We start from the raw sequence: 22,792 nt of genomic DNA, 5'->3' as shown, positions 1-22,792 counted from the left end.
CCCGAAATTCATTCACGCAAGAATAACGCAAAAACGCCTGGTTTTAAAAGGATGGTTATGTGAACGTTTATATCCTACTTTTAAATGTTCTTTCCAATTAACATCATTTCGTTTAAAACGCATTTTGTAGCCTAATTGGGCGCATTCCACGACGTAATGTCCCTTTAAAGTTTGTACAGTTGTTTTCTTGGCACCAAGCAAAGCCAAATGAATGAAGGAGGCGTTAAGCCTGCTAATTCCGACACATAAAGAACTGATTGTCATTTCTAACGATTTAAAAATTGAAAAATTCCTACTGATAAACTTAGCACAGTTAGAGTTGATTGGAATTTGCAGAATGTCAAGCAATAGCTATGGTTACTCACATTCTAAGGCCTTTAGTAGCAGCGTACATCTTGTTAGCTTTCTCTCGTGCTTCTTCTAAGCTCATTTTGTGATTAAACTGCATCAGCAGGCGAACAGCGAACGGTCTTCCAGCACCGTAGATACGACCGTAATTGATGATCTACATCATGTAAAAAACAAATTAACAGTAGATTGTGAATGGTAGTATTTCTTCTAAATAAGGTAACTATGATGATTTTACAAACAAAGGAAGATGTAAGAAACAAAACGTTGTCTAGTTGAACATGACCTTAAAGTTTGACATTAGTTTAGGATATTATTTAAACTCAGTGACTAAGTCAGATAGGACAATACGCTGGCATTTTCAGTCCAGCAAAACAATGACAAGTTGTGCATTGGGTGGCAGTTGACAAGGCCAAACTCACCCGAAACATTATAGATATAAATCGCATCCAAACAAAAACCGATCTGAACTCCCTAAAGCCGACCCAACCCAACCTGACAAAATTCAAAGAAAACCGACCTGAAACCAAACTGACCCGAAACCCCCCCCCCCGAATATTTGGCTTGGGCAACTGTGTCCGCTTTTTGTGTCTGAACTTACTGGCCGCGTCACGTGAAAATCGTCGTCTCTCAGTACTTGAATCATACAGTTGAGCCTTCATGTCATAGACAGACCACAAACCACATGCGCATGCGTGTGGTGGGTTGACGTTGGCCGTACTAGGCACAGTGACTCAGCAATAATATTGCACAGCTTGAATTTCCGAATTGTTTCAGGGGTTTTTTTTCGGTTTATTAAAGTATATTTGGGTTTTTCACAAGATGGCTTAATCGACCTGACACAACCTGAAAATAACAAACGCAAAACCAAAACCAACCTGACCCGACTGAAATGACAGAAAAACTGTTCCGAACCGAAGTCGATTTTCGGTCAGTTCGGTTTCGGGACAGGTTTGCACAACATTATTGACAAGTTGGTGTGGTTAGAAACAAACTCACACAAGTGTGTATTTGCCTGCAATCGGGGACCCCCTATTGTCCCCTTTTGTTTGTACTTTTTAAGAAGACCTTTCATATGTTTGTACACATCGCCAAATTGGGGACCTTATGCACTAAAGGGCCTTATGCACTAGTCGGCCAATTTTGTTGAGTTCCCTGAATGTATTTCATAAATTGTTAACTGTTGAATGGGATGGCGCCAGACTATACAAATTTTAAATTATTCATTAGAAATGAAATTATTAATTATTCATAAATACCTCAGACAGTTTAGCTATTCCTATTGGTCGAGAGCCCGTCACGTGGCCGGTATTAAACGGATGATAAAGACATGGCTAGCTGGTCTTAAACACTTTTCCAGTGTCACAATAAAATGTGGACTCCTAAAAATCCAGTGCCTCTTACCGTTTCATTGGTTGAACGTTCACAATCCTCACGTAGGCATGCGCAACACTACAAGCGAGTCAGAATTTTATAGTTCTAAATTCAAAACGCAACGCCTCAGGTGCGTTCTGCGTGACATCGCGCAGAACATGTTACGCGCGCGTCAATCTCCATAAAAGGGTTGTTTACATCTTACTCGCCAGCTGAACACTCCATTATTTTGCTAGAGGGATGTTTCAAAAGCATGAAGTGAACTTGTTGAACAAAATCGGGATTTTTTGAACGAATTATTTGAAATTTTTTTACGGATAAGGTATTTATGAATGGGAATAAATATGTGCTCGGTCGGTATTTATCACTCGTTTAATACCGCTTAGAGTCTGGGTGCTGATAATTACCCTCGCCTCCGGCTCGGGTAATTATCAGCACCCAGACTCTAAGCGGTATTAAACGAGTGATAAAAACCTCCGGAGCACACATTTATTCCCTTAGTAATGTACTTGGTTTCATTTCTCTTCACAAGTTCTAAAAATGAAGATTTTACCTCACTTTCAATTCAATATGGCCGACTCTGAATAAGGCCCATTTGGGGACCCTATTGTTCTCTATTGTTCAACGTCCCCTATTGAATGCAGAAAGAAACCCACAGCCACCAGCCTACAACTTAAGATGTCTCATCACTAATTACAATCTGATGAGGGGTTTCACCTTAGCATGTTCTCTACTGATGCCGATAGTTGAAGCAGTCACACTGTGCATATCAGTACCATCACTCTTCTTGCCTTGTAATGTCATCCAACCAAGAGCAGTACATGCTGAAAATCAATATCCATAAATTAATCAATATATGACTAATTGATTAACTGATTGGATGATTAATTGATGAACTGTTTGGCTAATGACTGATTTAATGACTAGGTTAATTAATTATTGATTGACTACCTATTTACGTGATGAATAAGGGAATAAATGTGTGCTCCGGAGGTTTTTATCACTCGTTTAATACCGCTTAGAGTCTGGGTGCTGATAATTACCCGAGCCGGAGGCGAGGGTAATTATCAGCACCCAGACTCTAAGTGGTCTTAAACAGAGTAATAAATACCGACCGAGCACATATTTATTCCCATTCATAAATACCTTATCCGTAAAAAAATATCAAATAATTCGTTCAAAAAATCCCGATTTTGTTCAACAAGTTCACTTCATGCTTTTTTAAACATCCCTCTAGCAAAATAATGGAGTGTTCAGCTGGCGAGTAAGATGTAAACAACCCTTTTATGGAGATTGACGCGCACGTAACATGTTCTGCGCGATGTCACGCAGAACGCACCTGGGGCGTTGCGTTTTGAATTTAGAACTATAAAATTCTGACTCGCTTGTAGTGTTGCGCATGCCTACGTGAGGATTGTGAACGTTCAACCAATGAAACGGTAAGAGGCACTGGATTTTTAGGAGTCCACATTTTATTGTGACACTGGAAAAGTGTTTAAGACCAGCTAGCCATGTCTTTATCATCCGTTTAAGACCGGCCACGTGACGGGCTCTCGACCAATAGGAATAGCTAAACTGTCTGAGGTATTTATGAATATTAATTATATAATATTGGATGGCTTTGAGGGGGATACAAGAATATATTGCACAAGCTGTAACAATATTGCACGAATCAAAGACGAGTGCAATATCAATATTATTACAGTCATCCGGGTACTTTATTGGGATACAAGAATGACTGCAATATTATGTCAATACTTTTTTACGAAAGCATACAATGCGCTGATTTATTTTTACCATTGGAAGCCTGATGTAAATAATAACCACCATTATTTTATCAAAATTTAAACAAATATTCTTATGAAGCAAGCTTGATCAAAAAGATTGATCTATCATCAATTTATTAATCAATCAATCAATAAATTGATTGGTTGTCACTACCTCCTCCTTTACTGGTCAAGATATTAATAAGAACTTGACAGTAGTTATGGGCTCCGTGCGCCAACAAGAGAGGGAGCTTTTGACCACTTTTGAGAGCACTGTGACATGAACAAACACATCGTGTGAGTGTACTGGTTCGCGGTGTACAGCGCAAAGTACACGTGTCATATTACAAAGCCATAGCGTCTTCGCGTGAGCGCCAGGCGTCGGCAATGCGTTCGAATGTCTCTCCCAGTGGTCTCCCCCAACTTTCCCTTTCTTACCGTTGAGGGGGTACTTGTGCAAAGAGCCCATAGACAATTTGAATGATTCATTACTTACCATGGAAACCGGCAAAGTTTGCATCTCCAAGCAGAGCAGCAATCCATAGTTCCTGAGAATCAACGTCAGCACCTACTAGATGATACCCAGGGGGCGCTTGTACCATGGCCTTCAGTTCACTACCAACACGGTCCGTCTATCATAACAAATTACATTTGCACAACAAGGCTTAAAGGGGATTATACAACATTTGCAAACATCAAAAAACAAAACTACCAAATTATTATGAAATACATTATTTTCTTGTAAGTGAGTAATAGTCTCAAGCATCCTGTGAAATCATGGCACTTGGTGTGCTGTCATTTACAAGAAAAATGGAATGTTTGTATCAATTTCCAATGATGGTCAGCCGACCATCGTTGGAAAAAACTGACTTTTTTCAAATACTGCCCCTAATTTACCAAATTTAGTTAGTCCACATTTTGTTTGCAATCAGTTACACATCCGTGAATGAGTGCAAGCCAGCTAGTCTGGTTCCTGACCTGACAATTCCCTGACATCTATAAATTGCTCCGTTTCTCCTGAAATAGGGTCAGGGAACCAGATTGCAAAACAACATTTTTTTTCTTGGTGTTTCCAGTATCTATGAATACAAAACTTTAAACAGGTATTGGAACAATATTTGCTATAAACTACTGTTCATCATGTCATGAAACCACTTCTCTGCAGTGGAAAAATCTGGGTGGAAAAAGCAATTGCAGAAAAGTGTCTTGCCCAAGAACACGAACAGTCAGAGACCGTAATATATCTGCCTACCCTGGCATTAGATGCAGTCAGCCATGTTGGCTCCACAGCTCTCCGAGTCACTGTTCCCGCGGCAATGACACGAGGGATGATAGCACCATAGAAACCATCTTCATCGTAGTCATGGTTACGGGTCACAGTACGAGGAAGATGGTTCTTCTCAAGGTCAACCACCATCTGTGAACTGAAAGGACAAAGACAAATGAAAACTACCTGAGGATAGAATACTTATTTTGAAAACAAGGAAACCTTTTCACCACTAGGCCTATATCAAATAAATGGAAAACTGAAACAAGGATACGTACAGAGTAAAAGGTACAGTTAGAGAACACACTTTTCCAAAAATTATTTCCAAAATTGCAAGACCAATATTTCATATTAAGCATTTGAAACTTCAGAAATTCTTGGAATAAGTACTTTAACCCTCCTGCTGTTTAAGCAGTCACAGACAGTCAAAGTTCGCTTCCATTTCCCCTGATATACTTTAAACAAAGGCTAGTCACCAGCAGTCAGATCATATGCCAAGCAAGCACTGTGACTAGTCAAACTGGGTCAACAGAAAAAGCAGGCAAGTTGTGGTCACAGCTGTTTTATCACTCACCAGGAGTCAAAGCATAGCTGTATCAAGTTACTTAAGCAGTCCCAGCCAGTCAATCCTGCTTTATGTAGGGCTGGGAATGCTCAACTGTTGAAAACAGTCAGTTGATTGATTTTGACTGCAAGGACAACTTGGCACAGAATGTATGTTTGCATAGGAGGGTTTAATAAAAAAAACTTAAAGCCTAGAATATGTCCTTCACTGATAGCTTTTGGAGGTTCCTTTTTATTTCAAAAATTGCTTAACAACTTTGGGGTGGGCTAAGACATAACAAGCCATCATTTAGAACTATGGTTTAATTGTGATAGTTTCAACAAATTTTTAAATCACTTTAAAATCTCCATCCTCTAAATTCAAAGCCTTAATTGTCTTACTTGATTCTCTTGCTTGCATTTCTCCAGAATGAGATGAGTTTATTAATCTCCAAGATGCGAGTTGCTTGAGCTCCTCCTGCAGATCCCAGCGTACCATCTTCAAGTTTATTCAAGAAGTCTTTGGCTAAAGGGTTACCAACTTTGTTGGAGCCACCATCCTACAAGGAAGATCACGATAATGAAAATAGGCACTTGTTTAGTGCTTTAAAGCCAATGCAACATAATTTTTTTAATGCAATCCTTAAAAATGCACCTTTGTGTCCCATTTAACCTTATTTCAATTTTCGTTTTGCCATTTTCAAGGGTATTTTGGTGCTTCTTGGTTTTTATGCTAATTAATTTCCATATTCATGAGCAAAAGTGTGATGTCATATCAGGCAGAAACCTCAATGTTACAGCTATTTCATCACCAAAGTTGCCAGATTTTTTGGACATATTTCTGTTGTAAATTTTCCTTGGTGATTCGTTGTTGTGTATTAAAGTACACAGCAGTAAGCCAATGATCAAACTTTCTCACAAATGTTTTCAGTGAACACATTTTTGTTCAATGAACACATTTTTGGGTTCACAATTTAAACAGAACCCCTAAACTGAACAGTGTCTTCCTGAAATGACATAATAGCAACGGCGCCCTCAGTTGTCGGGAAAAGCATGGACATTGTTACATGTTTCAAGAAGTTCACTTTTCGATAAAATTTACCGAAAGGAATGTCAAATAGTTTCCATACATTTAGGAGGAGTGTGAAGTTGCATAAAATGTGTTCCTAAGAAAAATTCATTTCATGGACCCTTTTAACAATGATCAAAGTGCTGTGACAGTATCATTTCCCAGCTCATTGGGCCGGCAAATTATTCCATAGACCATCTCAGCTCAGAAACTGTGTTGCATGTTTATAATCTTTGATTTCTAAAGTGAAGTACAAATAACACTAAATCTGCTTTAACAGAGTATTTACTAAGGGACTGAATATGTACTTAGCTGGTTTTAAACACTATCTTTAAGACCGGTTGAAGTCTGGATTGGTAATTATCAGCATCTAGACTCCAACCAGCCTTAAACATAGTGTTTAATACCGGCCAAGCACATATTTGTCCCATTCATATACCTTTTCGGTAAAAAAAATCCAAACATTTCGGTCCAAAAGTCAAAACAAATTAAAAATTATAAATTTCCAACGAGTTTGTTTAACAATTTTACTTCATGTTTTTCGAAACACCTCTCTAGCTATATTATGGAATTCCCTGTCACAAAAAATGGTAAACAACTCCTTATATGGAGATTGGCGCGTGCCTGCACGATGTGACGCAGAATGCAGCTGTGCCGGTGTAGTGTGAATTTAGGACGATGAAATACTGAGTCACACGTAGTATTGCACATGCCTACGTGAGAATTGTGAACGTTCAATCAATTAAACGGATTTCATAAAAGTCCAAATTTTATTTGACACTGGAAAAGTGTTTAAGACGAGCAAGCCGGTTTTCATCATCCATTTAAGGACGGCCAAGTGACGAGCTCTCGACCAATGGGAATGGGTAAACTGTCTTAGGTATGTATGAATTTGGTTTATAACCTAAAGAATGTTAACATCCCCTTCAATTGGTGAAACTAAGGTCAGCTCTGAATTTGTATTCACAACAAAATGCAAGTTTATTAGTACCTTATGTGGTAGTCTATAGAACCAGCAGCCTGGGATCTTGACATCAGTACGAGGTCGTTGGCCGTGACGTTCAGGACCCGAGGATGGTCCGTTTGGATCTGGAATGACGGCAGGCTTCGGGGAAGGTATTCTATCATTCTCATCAGACTGTGAATGAGAAAGTAAAAGACCATTGAAAACAAATTATAAATCAATGGCCAGTTTGTGGTTGACAATAATAAACAATAAACAATCTGGATATTTTTTCTTTACGCCGATTTTCTGAACAATAATTTTTACAAGTCAACTAGACCTGATAATGACACATTAAAGGTAGAGTCGATCATTTGCAGCTATCCAGAAAGTAACTGATCAAATTATTTTCAAAAAGCTTAAGTGGTTTTAAGTTGGGGATGGCACTAAACTCCCTGTGAAATTATTCTTTCTGGCATGCTGTCATTTTGAAGAAAGCAACAAAAGAAGGTTATTTCCAAAGATGTGTCAAGTGACACATTTTTGGAAATTTCCGTTGGCAGTTGTTTGCAAATGGGCGAGTCTGCAAAATGGATCTGTGTAAGCGTTGACGTGACGCACACGCGCAGTTGCTGTTATTCGTCGGTTCGGTGCGTGACATCGCACTGCGTGACAGTGAATTGTAGCTGCAATTGGCTGAATGATAACGTGTTTGGGATGCTGATGTTGGGCGCAATTCAAAATACGACTATGCAACTTTTGAATTCAAACCGAGATCCTAGAATATTGTTTTCTCGTAATATACAGCATTCACTGAGCTAAAACTACATCAGGTTAGTTGTTCAGCACCATTCTTTAGATTTTGAGCACTTTCTTACTTGAAACAAAAAAAATGCACAAATGACAAATGATCTACTCTACCTGTAAGTAAATTTAGAAACATTTATCTTCAGCTTTGACTTCAATCTTACCGTGCTTTCATCTTCACTATGCGTCCAATAGTCTTCAACCTCCGATTGGACCAAGCTGGCTTGGGAATCCAATTCTGTAAAATGTGATGTCATCTCTGGTAGCGACATGTTGTCCTCAGGAATCTTGTCTTGCACAAAACTTTTCAAAGCACTGTTTTAATAGACAGTCAGACGTCAAAATTATCTATAATCTGATGAAAATCTGAGCTTAATGATAGGGTTGTGCTTTTACATGTAGTATGGGGACAGGTACCAAATAGAAAAAAATACGGGTACCCGGGTACTCATTAAAGAAACCCAACGCCAAAATTCAAATCTCGGAAGTTGCTGTTCAGATTGTTCTACTTACTGAAGAGGAAAATGTTCTTTCATGTTGTTCTCTTCATCTCCGCCCTCTTCTTCCTTAAGCTCTTCTCCCATCGTGTCCTCTGTCCTTCCAGGAACCAAGTACCCCCATCCATGCTTGGCCTCATAGTGTAGCGGATAACCTTCCCATGTCAAGCGGAGTAGCTTAGGCGCTACCCTGACTTGAGAGCTGATGAGACAAGGACCTGGCGCCCAGTCCTCATCTATCTTACGGGGACATAACTCACGATACCACCTGTGGACAACAGTACAAATTGAAACGTTCAATGTTAACAAGTGAGGTAGTTTAATTCATCACAAGTCTGGCCAAAAGGGAACCACAAGTCCGTTCACAAGTCCAGTCACAAGTAACAGAGGATGATCAGTAACAAAGAAATGCCTTTGTCTGAGTTCATTTGAATAGCTTGTGAGTCGACTTGGGACTGGAGGACTTGTGATGGACTTGTGATGGACTTGTGATGACTTGTGATGACTTGTGATGGCTTGTGATGGACTTGTGATGGACATGTGATGGACTTGTGATGACTTGTGATGGACTTGTGATGGACTTGTGATGGACTTGTTATGGACTTGTGATGGACTTGTGATGGACTTGTGATGGACTTGTGATGGACTTGTGATGGACTTGTGATGACTTGTGATGGACTTGTGATGACTTGTGATGGACTTGTGATGGACTCGTGATGGACTCGTGATGGACTTGTGATGGACTTGTATGGACTTGTGATGGACTTGTGATGGACTTGTGATGGACTTGTGATTGACTTGTGATGGACTTGTGATGGACTTGTGATGGACTTGTCATGGACTTGTGATGGACTTGTGATGGACTTGTGATGGACTTGTGATGGACTTGTGATGGATTTGTGAGGACTTGTGATGGACTTGTGATGGACTTGTGATGGACTTGTGATGGACTTGTGATGACTTGTGATGGACTTGTGATGGACTTGTGATGGACTTGTCATGGACTTGAGATGGACTTGTGATGGACATGTGATGGACTTGTGATGGACTTGTGATGGACTTGTGATGGACATGTGATGGACTTGTGATGGACTTGTGATGGACTTGTGATGGACTTGACTGGAACAATTATTTAAACACTACATCAAAGGTTTTGGAGTGTGGCCTAGTGGTTGGGGTTTGTGACTCATGATCAGAGGGTCAGGGGTTTGAATCCAGCTGCTGGTCATATGTCGTGTCCTTGGGCAAGCCACTTCACCCCCACTTGCCTCTCTCCACCCAGGAGTATAAAATGGGTACCGGCATTAGCTGGGGAGTAACCTACGATGGACTGGCATCCCATCCAGTTGGAATAGAAATATTCTCAGTTGTTTCATGCTACTGAAACAGGAGATAAACGCCGGCCTGATGGGTCACATCGGCTTGACAGAGTTTACTTTTTTTCTACAAACTATAATGAGATAGATTTTTCAGCTGTCTCAAGGCAAAAACCTGACATTTGAAAAGTCAACCAGATGAGATTGTTTTCCAGTGAGAGAGCCGCATGTTTATTGATGTTACACCACTCACATTGGATATCCCACCATGTGCTGCTTGATCTTTGGCATCCGGTCAGCTGTCTCCATAACGTCTCTCAAGCGTTCCTCTCTCGCTTCCTGCTCTAGTCTCTCTTCCTCTGTTAATCCATCTTCCTCCGCCATTGTCTCACTGCCTCCTTGAGATGCTCCCATTGTACGTCTCTCATCTTCTCCATCTGGTCTCTCCGTCTCGTGATTCATCTTGCCATCATCTTGAGATGTCGAGCTTGGAGTTCTATCATTCTCTCGGAGGTCTTTTGAATTACCTCTTGGTTTTCTGCGGACGACTTCTTTCTTGAGTTTGTAATCTTCCGTTGACCAGTCTAGTTCCCACAGCCACGGATCTTCTTTGTAACTGCAAACGCAAGAAAGGTTTCAAGGTAGACAATAAAGGGAACTGACAAGATAGATTGAATTCAATATTAGGTTTTATACTAATATTGATAATAATAATAACTTGGGGGGCTAATCATCCTTACTTGCAGCAGAGAAGCTGAATTGCGAAGGACGCGGCTACAACGTGGTCGAGCCGCTGGCATGTAAAGGTGCCTTAGGCAGCCGCCATGCGACCCATGTCAGACCACGGAGCACAGCCAGAGATCGAAAATGTTGATTTAATCAGAGGGAAAACAAAGTCCCAGAGAAAAACCCTAGTGGCACAGGAGAGAACCAATGCACAACTCTACTCACATATGGTCCGAGCCGGGAATCGAACCTGGGCCACAGTGGTGAAAGGCAAGCGCTTTATGCACTAGCCATCCATGCCAACCCATAACAGGTTTACCCTTCACAAATGTAATCTTTTAAGCGCTGTATACTCAGTACTGGGGACTCGCACCTACCACCTCCAACTTAGTAGTGCAGAGGTCTTACCCACTATACCGCCGAGCTCACCTGGGTTAGCTGTATCTGATACTGCAGCAGGTACCCAAATCAAGCATATGATGACATTTCGTTACCATCACCACGAAAAGACACTAACATTGAAAAATCGATATTTTGCGATTTCGATTTTTTTTCCCTTATTTGCGATTAATTACATATAATCAAGAAGTTACTATGCACAGAGTTAATTAGTTTTGTCGAAATATTAATTAGCATTAATGTAACTTAATGGGTTAAAACTGGAAAATGCGTTTTCACCAAGTGTACTATACCATTCTTTCACGTGTAAACTGCCTGCACACTACGCGTCAAAAACGGGTTTTGAGTTTTCACGAAGTAACACAAATGTCACGTGATATGCGCGACTCACTTCTGGCGTATTCACGAAGTAGCGTTAAGCACATAGCTAATACACATGGTTAGCATCACTTCCTGAAAACTCGAACACAGCGTTATCTGATTTTTTAGTTTTCACGAAGTGTACTTATAGTTAGTTTGATAACTCATTAATAGTAACAAAATATGGATTTTGAGGCTAAAACAATATTCAGATCACCGTTTCAAAACATCGTCAACTTAAATCGCTTGTATCGCGAAACACATATTTTCCACTTTACGGGGTTAAAGTCACTTCGTGGTGATGGTGACAATTTTAGTGTCGGAAAGATATTTTGCACTTGATAAATTAAATATGTTAAGCAGTGTCATCAAGTATTCTATTACCCCCGATTGCTGAGCCAATAGCTATTCTCTTCTTACCTGTCATCTTGCATGAGTTGGCAAGCATCGTTAGCTAGGTGCATCAGAGCAAGTTTCATCTCTTGTTGTAGATCATCGTAGGTTTCTTGTGACTCCCTCAGATAACGTTCCCAGTTATGATTGACGGGTAGGTATGCTTGACCCATCTCTAATGTAGCTGCAAAGGTTACTGGATGGGGGAACCTGTGACAGGTGGATTAGATAATTGATTGGTATGAGAACAATTTATGACTATTATGCCAAGACTTTAAAGGTAGAGTAGATCATTTGTGCATTTGTTTCGTTTGAAGCAACAAAAGTCCTCAAAATCTAAAGACGGGTGCTTAAGTAAACCTGATGAGATTTTAGTTTGAGAATGCTGTATATTCCAAGAACACAATGTTCTAGGATCTTGATTTCAATCCAAAAGTTGCCGAGTCGTATTTTGAATTGCGCCCGCAATTAGCATCCGGATCAAGCTCTCATTCAGCCGATCGCGGCTACACGATGTCACGCACTGAACCGACGAATAATAGCAACTGTGCGCATGTGTGAATTGCGCCCGAAATCAGCATCCGTAACACGTTTTCATTCAGCCGATTGCAGCTACACGATGTCACGTCAACTGTGCGCATGTGTGGCGCATGTCAACGTTTGCGCGCACACACTCATGGATTCGCCCAATTTGATACCAACTAATAATGGAAATTTCCAAAAATGCTTCACTTGACTCATCTTTGGAAATGACCTCTTTTATTGTTTTCTTCAAAATGACAGCATGCCAGAAGGAATAATTTCACAGGGAGTTTAGTGCCATTGCTATCTTTATACCAAGTAAGCTTTTAAACAATAATTTGGTCATTTATTTTTTGGATCGCTGAAAGTGATCTACTCTGTCTTTAACTAGAAAATGGTGATCAGACAAAAATGTCCAAATGCTGAGACTGCATTTACACGGTACAACAAAACTAAAGACTTGCCACAGTAAGTCCATACACTGACAAAACTTAATTTATGTCAGACTTAAATTTAATACCCATCAAGCAAATACATCTTTGTCAATTACGACAAATTCTCAGCAGCCAACGAACCTTTCATAGAATTTGGGTAGGAGGTGAGTAAAGACGACATGTGTTGCTTCTACATCTTTAGCACAGTAAGACATCAGTTCCTAAAATTGCAGTGAAAAAAAAATTAGTTAGGCTTAATTTATCCACGATTAGGGTGAATCTAAACTCTGTACTGGGTGAGGTAAAAACAAAAACGAAACCCAAATGTCGGGACTATATTTTAGTGAAGTTCTAAATGTAGCACTTTAAATAGCTAGGATATGAAAGCTCAATTCATAAGCTTTCTTTTAGTACAAGAATCATTCAAATCACTCATGTACTTCTCCAGTTACGGACTTTTATAACAAAACCACCGTTTTAAGATTATGTCCACGGATAACAAAAATGTAAGTGTTCTTTCAGCAAAGCGAAAACAAATCACATAGGGATGTGTGTGGATTGTTTTCGTTTTTCAAAATTACCACAAATCACTCAGTTTTTCATGAATATAATTACAAGTCATTTTGAAGACGATCTTTCCTGAGCAAGTAATACAGTCAGTGCGGTGCAGAAGAAATGCATCTAAGTACTGTACATACACAGCGCGTGCAGCTGGCTTTTTAAAAAGATCTACTTGTCTTGATCGGGGAAATCAAGATGCAATTTCTTCCACTCTTAGCATATAGCAAGCCAATATACATGTGTACGTATCAACTCAAGAAGATGCAAGCTGGAGAAAGCAAACTAATATAAAGGGTGCATCAAAAAAAGGAAACCCAGATGAGAATGTAAATTATACAAAATCTAATAAATATTTTTAAAAAAGTTAAAGATCATGTGAAACACCATTGTGTCCTCTTTCCAATGATACCCTGTGCGCCTGTGGCCAGGATTACTGAGCATTCATTGTTATTCTGTCAAGGGTCAAAACCTGCATGGGCCAAGTTTTACCTGGCTGAGATTGCTGGCTGGTTTGTTATGCAAAGGTTGAAATGGACTAGACTTCGTGCAGAGCTTTGTGTGGAAAGAGGTGGTGGCCACGTTGAAGGCATTGGGCCATGAGGGGTGAACTTCAACAATGAGAGTGGTTAAATCACTTCTGAACTGAATAAATTGTTTTAAAGGAAAGGATGGCTTCTTTCTTTGAATTAAGCCGTTCCACATGCCCAGAATACCAGTTACCATTTTGCACAAACTTAGCCCAGTGCAGGTTTTGACCCTTGACAGAATAACAACGAATGCTCAGTCATCCGTGGCCACAGACGCACAATCAAGCATTGGAAAGAGGACACATTGGTGTTTCACATGAACATCTCAGCGCACGGCTTTCATTCAGTCTTATCAAATTCGTTAATTCCGTATTCAAAGGAGTTTAATGAAATACCTGAAAATCACTACGGACATCCTCCATCGTGCCGCTGATAAATGTGTCACGTTTGCTCTTGTCTAACCTTTCATTATCTCGACTATAGAGGGCGTACACATCAGCAAGGTTGTTTGGACTGCTTGCACCTAGCCACTCCGTCGACTGAAAGTAAACGTGAAAAATTATCACTTAAAAAAAGTGATCGTTACCACTCAACCTTACATAAAACAAATTGCTAATAACCAGAATCAACAACTCGGATGATGCTCATTGTGAAAACTATATTGAAAGCCTTCACTTGGTGTGAGCAATGCTATACTAATAAACTTGATTTTCCCTCGTAAAGCTGCATTATCATTTCAGAGGAGTTTGCAGGCTGCATGTCAGAGCGGAGCACTTAAAGGGCCCAAGCAATGTAATTTTTTAATGCAATCCTAACACCTTTTTGTCCAAATTAACCTTATTTTCAATTTTCGTTTCGCCATTTCATTGGTATTTTGGTGCCTTTGTGTTTTTTGTGCTTAAGCAAATTTCCATATTCATGAGCAAAACTGCGATGTCATTTCAGGCAGAAACCCCAGTGTTACATCTATTTCAGCACAAAAACATTGCCAGAATTTTGGATTTTTTTTGGAAATGTTCTTTTCTTTGCTGATTCATCGTTGCATCAGTACATGGCAGTTAGCCAATGAGCAAACTTTTCTCACGAATGTTTTCAATGAGCACATTTTTTGGTATCACAATATGAACAGAAAATCCCTCAAAACTGAACAGTGTCTTCCTGAAATGACATCACAGCAACAGCGCCCTCAGTTGTCCAGAAAAGCATGGACAATTTCAAATGTTTAAAGAAGCGCACTTTTTGATAAAATTAACCAAAAAGGGATTTCAAACAGTTTTCGTAAATTTAAAGAGGAGTAGAAAGTTGCAAAAAAAAGTTTCTTAGAAAAATTCATTGCATGGGTGTGCCCTTTAACATAATGTCCATCAATGAATGATTAATATCCCCTAACTCCCTAGGCATTTTTGCAAGGATGCAACTTCAATCCTGCAAAATCTTCCAACTGCCTCCATGTAAAAACTGCATTCAGCCTCAATCCTCCAAAATCCTCCGTTATTTCTTGAATGTGGTCCTTGGAGGGGTGACCACTGCCTCAATCCTGCACAATCCTCCAGCAATCACTGTCAATATGTTGAGGCAGAGCCAGTGACATCCTGGAGCAGTGTGGAGGATTTCAAGTATAATCGGGGCCTAAATTTATGCACGGCTGGGCATAAACAACACAAGGTACGGCCCAAGACCTTGACACAGTGCATCCTCCAAAACCAGCTACACATTTTTGCAAAGCCTCAATCCTGCAAACTCCTTCATTTTGCAAAGAGGATTTTGGAGGATTTGGGAAGGTTAGGCCTAAGAGTGAAGTCTTATTACCAAACCAAGACACTTACAGGTGGTCCAGCTGATTTCTTGAGGGCTTTCTTGGCCAAGTACTGCGTCTTGGCTCCTTTGCCGGTCCGATCAGCCATCCATAAAGCTCGTTGGTATGTCGTTAGTCCAGACACTGCCATGTGAAGGCTCAATGTGTCCAAGAAACGAGTCTTGGTACCCTACAGATATCAGATAATTGATCAAACCATCAGCACATGTTTTACATTGTACAGCGTGAGTCACAAAGAAAGTGACTTGGATTTTATTTGATTAAAATACAATCAAATTTGAAACACCAATGAAGTATATTTTAAAAGAGCATGGTCTTTCACTCATCTGAAAAGAATTACTGAAATTGATCCATGCTATTCGAAGTAATGTATGTTTTACTAAAAAAAAACTATTTTTATAGCTGTCCATTGAATGCCATTGGAAGCTATTGAGCTGAGTGAGAATTACAGATTACACACAGGCATTCAAAACCAAATGAGATTTCAATCATTTGAGTCAAGACTGAAACAGTATTTTTACTGTCAGATTTGTTTGTTTTGATTGTGTGGAACAAGACAAACCTTTTTTTGGTTGAAATATTGATGGCAATTTTTGTCTGTTTTCCTTTGCAACTCTTCGTTTATTTATGGAGGTGTGAAACGTCCATGTCTTGGTGTTTTCAATGGGTATTCGTCATGGATGTTGGCCAGCTGCATTTTGTGATCTTTTATTAAAACAGGCGTAACTTGTGAAAAGAGTATGCAAATTCAGTGAAATGTTCACAGTTACTACAAGTCAATAACATGTTCTTTATCCTTATGTTTATTTTATGACGTAGGGCCAGCCACATTTTTTTTTTATATTTTTTTTTCAAATTCGGTCACTTTCTTTTTGACTCGCTCTGTATTACATTGTGATTATTATTTGCTGAATCTGTGTAGCCTTGCAGTTTTGGACTGTGTGGGGAGTGATAAGCAGGGCAGTTTGGGGTGGTACAGGGTTACCATATTGGGTTACATTGTGATATTGCATGTACAGGGTGAGTAAAAAAAATACGCATCACAAATGGCAGGACCAATTTTTGAATGAAGTTTTGCCTGTAGCACTTTCAAAATCTAGGATATGAAAGCCCAATCAATGGGCTTTCCTTCAGAACAACAATCATTCAAATCACTCATTTGCTTTTCAAGTTACGGCATTTTGAAAACAACCATGGTTTTAAAGTTCTGTCCACGGATCACAAAAAAGGTAAGTGTTCTTGCAGCAAAATGAATTCACATGCATCCCTGTGAGAATTGTTTTCGTTTTGCTGAAAGAACACTTACTTTTTTGTGATCCGTGGACAGAACTTTAAAACAGTGGTTGTATTCAAAATTCGATAACTTGAAAAGTACATTAGTGATCTAAATGATTCTTGTACTAAAAGAAAACTTAATGACTGGGCTTTCATATCCTAGATTTTCAAAGTGCTACAGGCAGAAATTCATTCAAAAATTGGTCCTGCCATTTGGGATGTGGTGTTTACTCACCCTGTATAGGATACATAGATTGAAAGCCGACTTTGTTTTGTAATCGAAAAATGAAGTACCTTCAGGTAATACTGTTCTTTGATGAAGCTGCGATCGAAACTGACGTTATGACCAATGATGAGGCGCTCTTTCCAACGAGTTGATTCAGATGGTCTAAATGATGCAGCCGTTTCCATGGGGATGAGATTATCAGGTGTGATGCGGGGAGAGAGAGTCAGATGTTCTTCGACGAGACGTTCACTGCACCACGAGTACCTACAGACAATAACGAGAAGATAGAAGCACTTGTCTACAGCTACATGTAGTCTGAAATTTTGGGACTCTCAATACTGTGTATGAGAGTCCCAAAACTTATGGTATTGAAAACATGCAACAAAAGAAAATAGACTGGCTTCTGAAAACAACCAGTCCAACAACCCTTCAGTACTGCATCAATCAACTGTGCCAAAAGAATATGTGGCATGAACCAGGAACTAGTCTCTATTTACTACACATTTCTATAGTCAGCCACCAGACTAATGACGAGTGACGAGGCGAGTCTTTTCAAATAATTGGACCATGGATGGATGGACATGTACCAGTCTAGTATTTAGCCTCATTTTGAAATCACTTGACTTCCCTCTCATGTGCAAAATACTGAAGAAAAGTCTCCTTTAAAAATTGACTTGAATCTTCAAACTTGGTTGGTGAAATACTGAGGATCTTTTCTTTGCCCAATGAAAATTTTGGAGAATTTTGCTGGCTTTTAAAAGAGTGAGTAAAATTGGTCTGATTTAGTTTTTCAGTCACTCAAGATTCCAGTCTGTTTTGTGACTAATGTTGGAATGACTTACAAATGATTTACTTTTATGATCTGATTAACCATAATTTAGTCTATTTTCAGGCCATCATTTCGAATGGATGATACAAAAGACAGTTTAATCGCAAGCACAGAAGATATGAATTTCACATTGTGGGTGTGTCTGACAGTAAAAACCAATTCCTACCAGGCTTCAGTTGAAGCAGCAACAGCTAATGTTGGGAACAGTCCCTCGGTCATCAAGCATTCTACGTCAAATACAACAGCGTCCTCCAACGGGTAATCAACGTCCACACGTCCGCCATTCCCATCATACATTGTCCAACCTTTCGTAAACGCCCACTCCTGAGGCATTGTGGGTAACGATCCAAAAGCCAACGCCTCCGACAGCTTCATGTATTTATCGCTCTGCTTGTTAGCCAGAATCTGGAAATGCTCGTCAATATTCCGGCCGTAAAGTTTAGGAAGTTTGAAGTTGACGTCAGGAAGGGTTTGCACGTCCTTGCCCCATAGACCATGTTCTTTCAGATGCTCGATGCTTTTCTCGATGTCGTCTGATGAGGGCGTCTTCTGTTTCCTTCTTTTATCAACCTTGAAGATTTGTTCGTGAAGGTGCTGAGATAACATCTGAATGCTGATTGGGTTGAATCTTGGCTTGTGGGCGGAGTCAGAACAAGTCCGATGGCATATTAAATGAGATGAATGGGTCATCACTCGTGACGCTCCAATCCACGCTTGGTATTTACTCCGGCATTGACGGCATATTGGAATCCTGGCCATGGTGCAGGTCTTGTAAAAGAATGCCATTTTGTCTTCAGGATCTGAAAATCAAATTTATGAGCAAAAAATAAAGACACTTGTAGTTTATTCCAATCAAAATTTATCATGCAGTGAGGCGCGCCTTGTGTGCGCTCTTCACCCGCGGCCGCGTAGTGCATCCAGGTACTTCAGAGAGCTCCAAAGATTTGTGAATGACAGGCAACGTCTGACTGTGGGTTTTTGGTGCGGGGCACATATCAGTACATGAAACAGTCATTGATTAAGCACGACTTGTTTTTCTTCAATAGTGACGTCACACACGCGCGCAATGAATTATGCATCAGTCATGTCAGTGAAATAGACTGTGCAACTCGGCAGACACATTTAATTGTGAGCGGTAAGTTCAGACTATTTTGTTCTTTTTTCAAAATTACCGGTTGTTTGAAACAATTTGAGGGGTCTTATGGAATGTCATGAATGTGTGGATCTATCCAGGGTTACTGTCTTCCTCATTTGTATTTTCTTGATCAGTTTTTTTGGGCCTTGTCCTCGCGAGGGCATGCACAAAATGCATACCGTCATGACGACCGTGTAAGTGCTACCAAAGTATGGCAAATCGGTGGAGCGTTTGTATGGAGGGGTACCCGTAATTCAACGCTCCACTCAGTAGAGCTAACACCTTTAGCATCCCAGAAGTGATAGATGAGACATCATTAAATACAACCATAAGAAAGTAAGAAACTGAGAATGTAAGAAACTGAGCGTAATTTTTTTGAAAACTTCGTCCTCAGTACTCGCGCGGTACCACGGTGTGTGGCCAGAGGTTCAGCGCAGCATACCGCGGCCACACTAGTGGGGCTAGGTGCGGACATCTGGGAATTGTTTACATTGGCTGATCTAGCTCCCTAGACCTTTGTTTTTGAAAGTTGAAACTCAATGGTTTGTGAGTCTGGAGTGCTGAATGGTAACTCATAGCAACCAATGCAAACTGGTGTGCAAATGAATGGGTATTTTCATTGGATGACGTCACTCCGCCCCGATCTATTGCCATGTCAGTGTTTTTTTCTTGATAGTGGATATTTTGCCGGAGGTAATGACGGCAAACTAACGTTTACTAAAGGTTTGCCGGCGGCAATCCATATCAACAGAGGGCGCTGTACTCTTTAAGATAGGGCTGAATTATAAGATGTATTAAATCCCCACCAAAACTTGTGTAGCACGTCTGGTGTAGTGGTTAAGCAAAAGCTCTAGTGAGCGGGATGACCTGGGTTCGATCCCGATCCCCGCCACATTTTTAAGGGTTTTTTTCCCATCCCCAAATAAATAAGAATATTCTTCTTTTATTATTTTAACATGTCTCAAACATTTTATTGCAGAATATTACATTTTCTTTTTCAGATTTGTGGGTCTGGAGGATTTTTTTTTAAAGGGAAATACATGTAAAGTCCGAAATTATAAAATGGTCTGAATCCCATCTTGTGAATACGAGGTTACAACGATAATATTGGCATGGAGCCAGACTAAAATTTGTCACCGGAAAATGTTTAAGTACAAAAAAACAGTAACTGCGCATGTTTACTCCTAGAACTATACTAGAGTTAGAACCCCGCAAAATTGTTGTCAGCACAAAACACTAATTAAGTACAAAAACGTCCATCCCAACCAAGCCGTTTCCCACAGAACCGCTGCACAGTTTGCCCCTAAACTCCGTACAATACCTCATGACATACTCACGTTATGTGCACCAAACAAACATCGGTGGATTCTGTCGGTTTTTCGGCAAAAATGATGAAAAGTATGCCCTTTCCGCACTGAGACAACCTGACACTTGAAACGTGCACGCGCGCAAAACGATCGCAGTCATTTTCGGTTCGATCGCTCGGAGCGCGCCGCGGGGGGTATGGTGTAGGAGCGGAACGATAGTATGCGCATGCGTACAAGTGCAAGTACGTACCCCCCGCAGCATGCTCCGAGCGATCGAACGAAAATGACTGCGATCATTCTGCGCGCGTGCACGTTTCAAGTGTCAGGTTGGCTCAGTGCGGAAAGGGCATATTTTTCATCATTTTTGCCGAAAACAGACAGAATCCACCGATGTTTGTTTGGTGCACATAACGTGAGTATGTCATGAGGTATTGTACGGAGTTTAGGGGCAAACTGTGCAGCGGTTCTGTGGGAAAAAGCTTGAATGGGATGGACGTTTTTGTACTTAATTAGTGTTTTGTGATGACAACAATTTTGTGGGGTTCTAACTCTATGAGGCTCCACAGGAGTAGCGCATGTTCAGTGCATATCCGGCAAACTAACGTTTACTAAAGGTTTGCCGTCTCCGGCAAAATATCCACTGCCTTTTTTTCTTCATAATACATATCATATATTCCAGTAATACCTACATTTTATGAAGTCTGCAAATTTTTCGTCAATTTTGAAGTATGAAAAATGTGGCTGACAGTGACACTGACACTGTGACAGCTTCAACTTACTTAGTGTCTTAAATAGACGTTCTTTCCATTGATTTGTGTACACACGTCATGTCGCGTGGTCCGACTCACTTTTCTCCAGACTCCACGATTACAAGTTATAAAAGGTTCCTTTTATTTCTCTCAGTTTTGATCAATCAAGAACGAACCTCACTATAGATGAACGACAACTATTTTCCTCCAATCAAAACAGGCTAAGCAAAACTATTCTACTTACAGTTACAATCTACACGCAACTGCCAGCCCACACATTTTGCCAATGTTTTGGTTTTAAAGTTACGCGCTTGATTGTCGAAAGAGGGCGGCATACAACATATACGGCGCGCGCTCAGATCACAAACCGACCCGATGCCCAAAACCATTGATCTCCATATACACAGACTGGATAGGACATCGCGTACGAACGTGCGTCCGCGCGCGCGTTTTTTGAAAAGGGTAAAGAACACGATTTCGCATTTGAGTTGTGTACACTTTCGAACGGAGGATTAAAAAATGAAGTTGGGTTTTCTTCGGTTTCTTTGTCATTTTTGAAAGAATGAAAGAAACAGAGATCTAAATTGATCAAAATCGACGAGGAGTATAGTCAAGGTGTGCGCAGCATTAGATTGCTGGAGTCGGGAAGTAAGGAGCGTTGAAGAAAAGGACAATTATTCGCAAGTAAGTTGTTTTTTAACGAGGCCTATACAACATGGCATGGAGGAATATAAACATAGCAAATTATAATAGTGTTGTCGCTCTGAGTTTGAGGGGATGGAGGCCTGTGTGGTAGCTAGCGAGATATTCTGTTCAAATTCCATACGATCTAGACCTGTCATGCTGGTCGCCGTCATGTTTTGTTTTTTTATAGACATCGGCCTAAACGTGCATGACTGACCCGGCAATGGCAATGAACAAATGTTGACTTGTTTAAAATAGTTTATTCGAATAACCTTTATAACTTTTATATGCAAAATCTGATTGAATTAGGCTTTAGCTCTACTGAGTGGAGCGCTGGAACTTCGGTACCCTCCGTACAAGCTTGTACGGAGGTATAGACCCGTGAACGTGGCTTGTAAACAACGCCACGTTCACGGGTCTTCGGAAGGTACCGAAGTTCCAGCGCTCCACTCAGTAGAGCTACCTTGGCTTAACGCCTACCGAAATGTTTCTATTATTTTTCTTTATAAAGAGAAACCGAGGAGATGGTTTATGCTAACTTACTGCACAACTGGCCGATTCACATGATATCAAACAAAGAACTTCAACAAAGCCATATAGCAAAAACCACCAGCTGCAGGACGATATCCGAGACGGACGAAAATGGAGAACTTCACGGAGGGATGGAATCGACTGTATCATCCACTGAATGGAACATGCGATGTGATAGGCATCTGAGCGTTTGACTAACTTAATCAATTTTTACGATTTGGAACTGTTAACATTGATTGATTTTGGTTTTGGAAAGAAGTTGTGGAGTTCAACGCAAGTATTTTTATGAGCTCCCAAGATGACTGTCACATTATTGACAGTTTGTATGGTGAAGAAAGCAATGAGTACTTTTACGGTTTGAAATTATGTTGTGTACGCCGTTATATAA

At 40.3% G+C, this 22,792-nt stretch overlaps 1 protein-coding gene across 4 annotated transcripts in view; it reads right to left on the bottom strand.

The window, feature by feature from the left end:
• Positions 1-21,500, bottom strand: part of LOC119737264 (DNA polymerase subunit gamma-1-like) — a 31,250-nt gene extending 9,750 nt beyond the window's left edge. The window contains exons 1-16 of one of the 4 annotated variants that reach the window (XM_038211476.1): positions 21,434-21,500; positions 18,165-18,798; positions 17,238-17,433; positions 15,679-15,837; positions 14,248-14,391; positions 12,906-12,985; positions 11,836-12,018; positions 10,184-10,546; positions 8,631-8,882; positions 8,282-8,432; positions 7,359-7,505; positions 5,701-5,858; positions 4,741-4,912; positions 3,985-4,120; positions 2,440-2,546; positions 366-505 (exon numbers count right to left, since the gene is read on the bottom strand). In XM_038211476.1, coding sequence (XP_038067404.1) covers positions 366-505; positions 2,440-2,546; positions 3,985-4,120; positions 4,741-4,912; positions 5,701-5,858; positions 7,359-7,505; positions 8,282-8,432; positions 8,631-8,882; positions 10,184-10,546; positions 11,836-12,018; positions 12,906-12,985; positions 14,248-14,391; positions 15,679-15,837; positions 17,238-17,433; positions 18,165-18,784 — 3,008 coding nt within the window. In that variant the 5' untranslated portion in view covers positions 18,785-18,798; positions 21,434-21,500. Of the gene's footprint in view, positions 1-365; positions 506-2,439; positions 2,547-3,984; positions 4,121-4,740; positions 4,913-5,700; positions 5,859-7,358; positions 7,506-8,281; positions 8,433-8,630; positions 8,883-10,183; positions 10,547-11,835; positions 12,019-12,905; positions 12,986-14,247; positions 14,392-15,678; positions 15,838-17,237; positions 17,434-18,164; positions 18,799-21,129; positions 21,196-21,219; positions 21,410-21,433 lie in introns of those variants that run through there. The other 3 variants (XM_038211467.1, XM_038211485.1, XM_038211494.1) reach the window with 3 other exon arrangements.
• Positions 21,501-22,792: the final 1,292 nt, after the last annotated feature.

This window comes from Patiria miniata, unplaced genomic scaffold (assembly GCF_015706575.1).
Source record: "Patiria miniata isolate m_02_andy unplaced genomic scaffold, ASM1570657v1 HiC_scaffold_10, whole genome shotgun sequence".
In the NCBI taxonomy this organism is placed as follows: domain Eukaryota; kingdom Metazoa; phylum Echinodermata; class Asteroidea; order Valvatida; family Asterinidae; genus Patiria; species Patiria miniata.
Note: the sequence above shows the minus strand (reverse complement) of the source record. Positions and strands in the feature narration are given on the sequence as shown.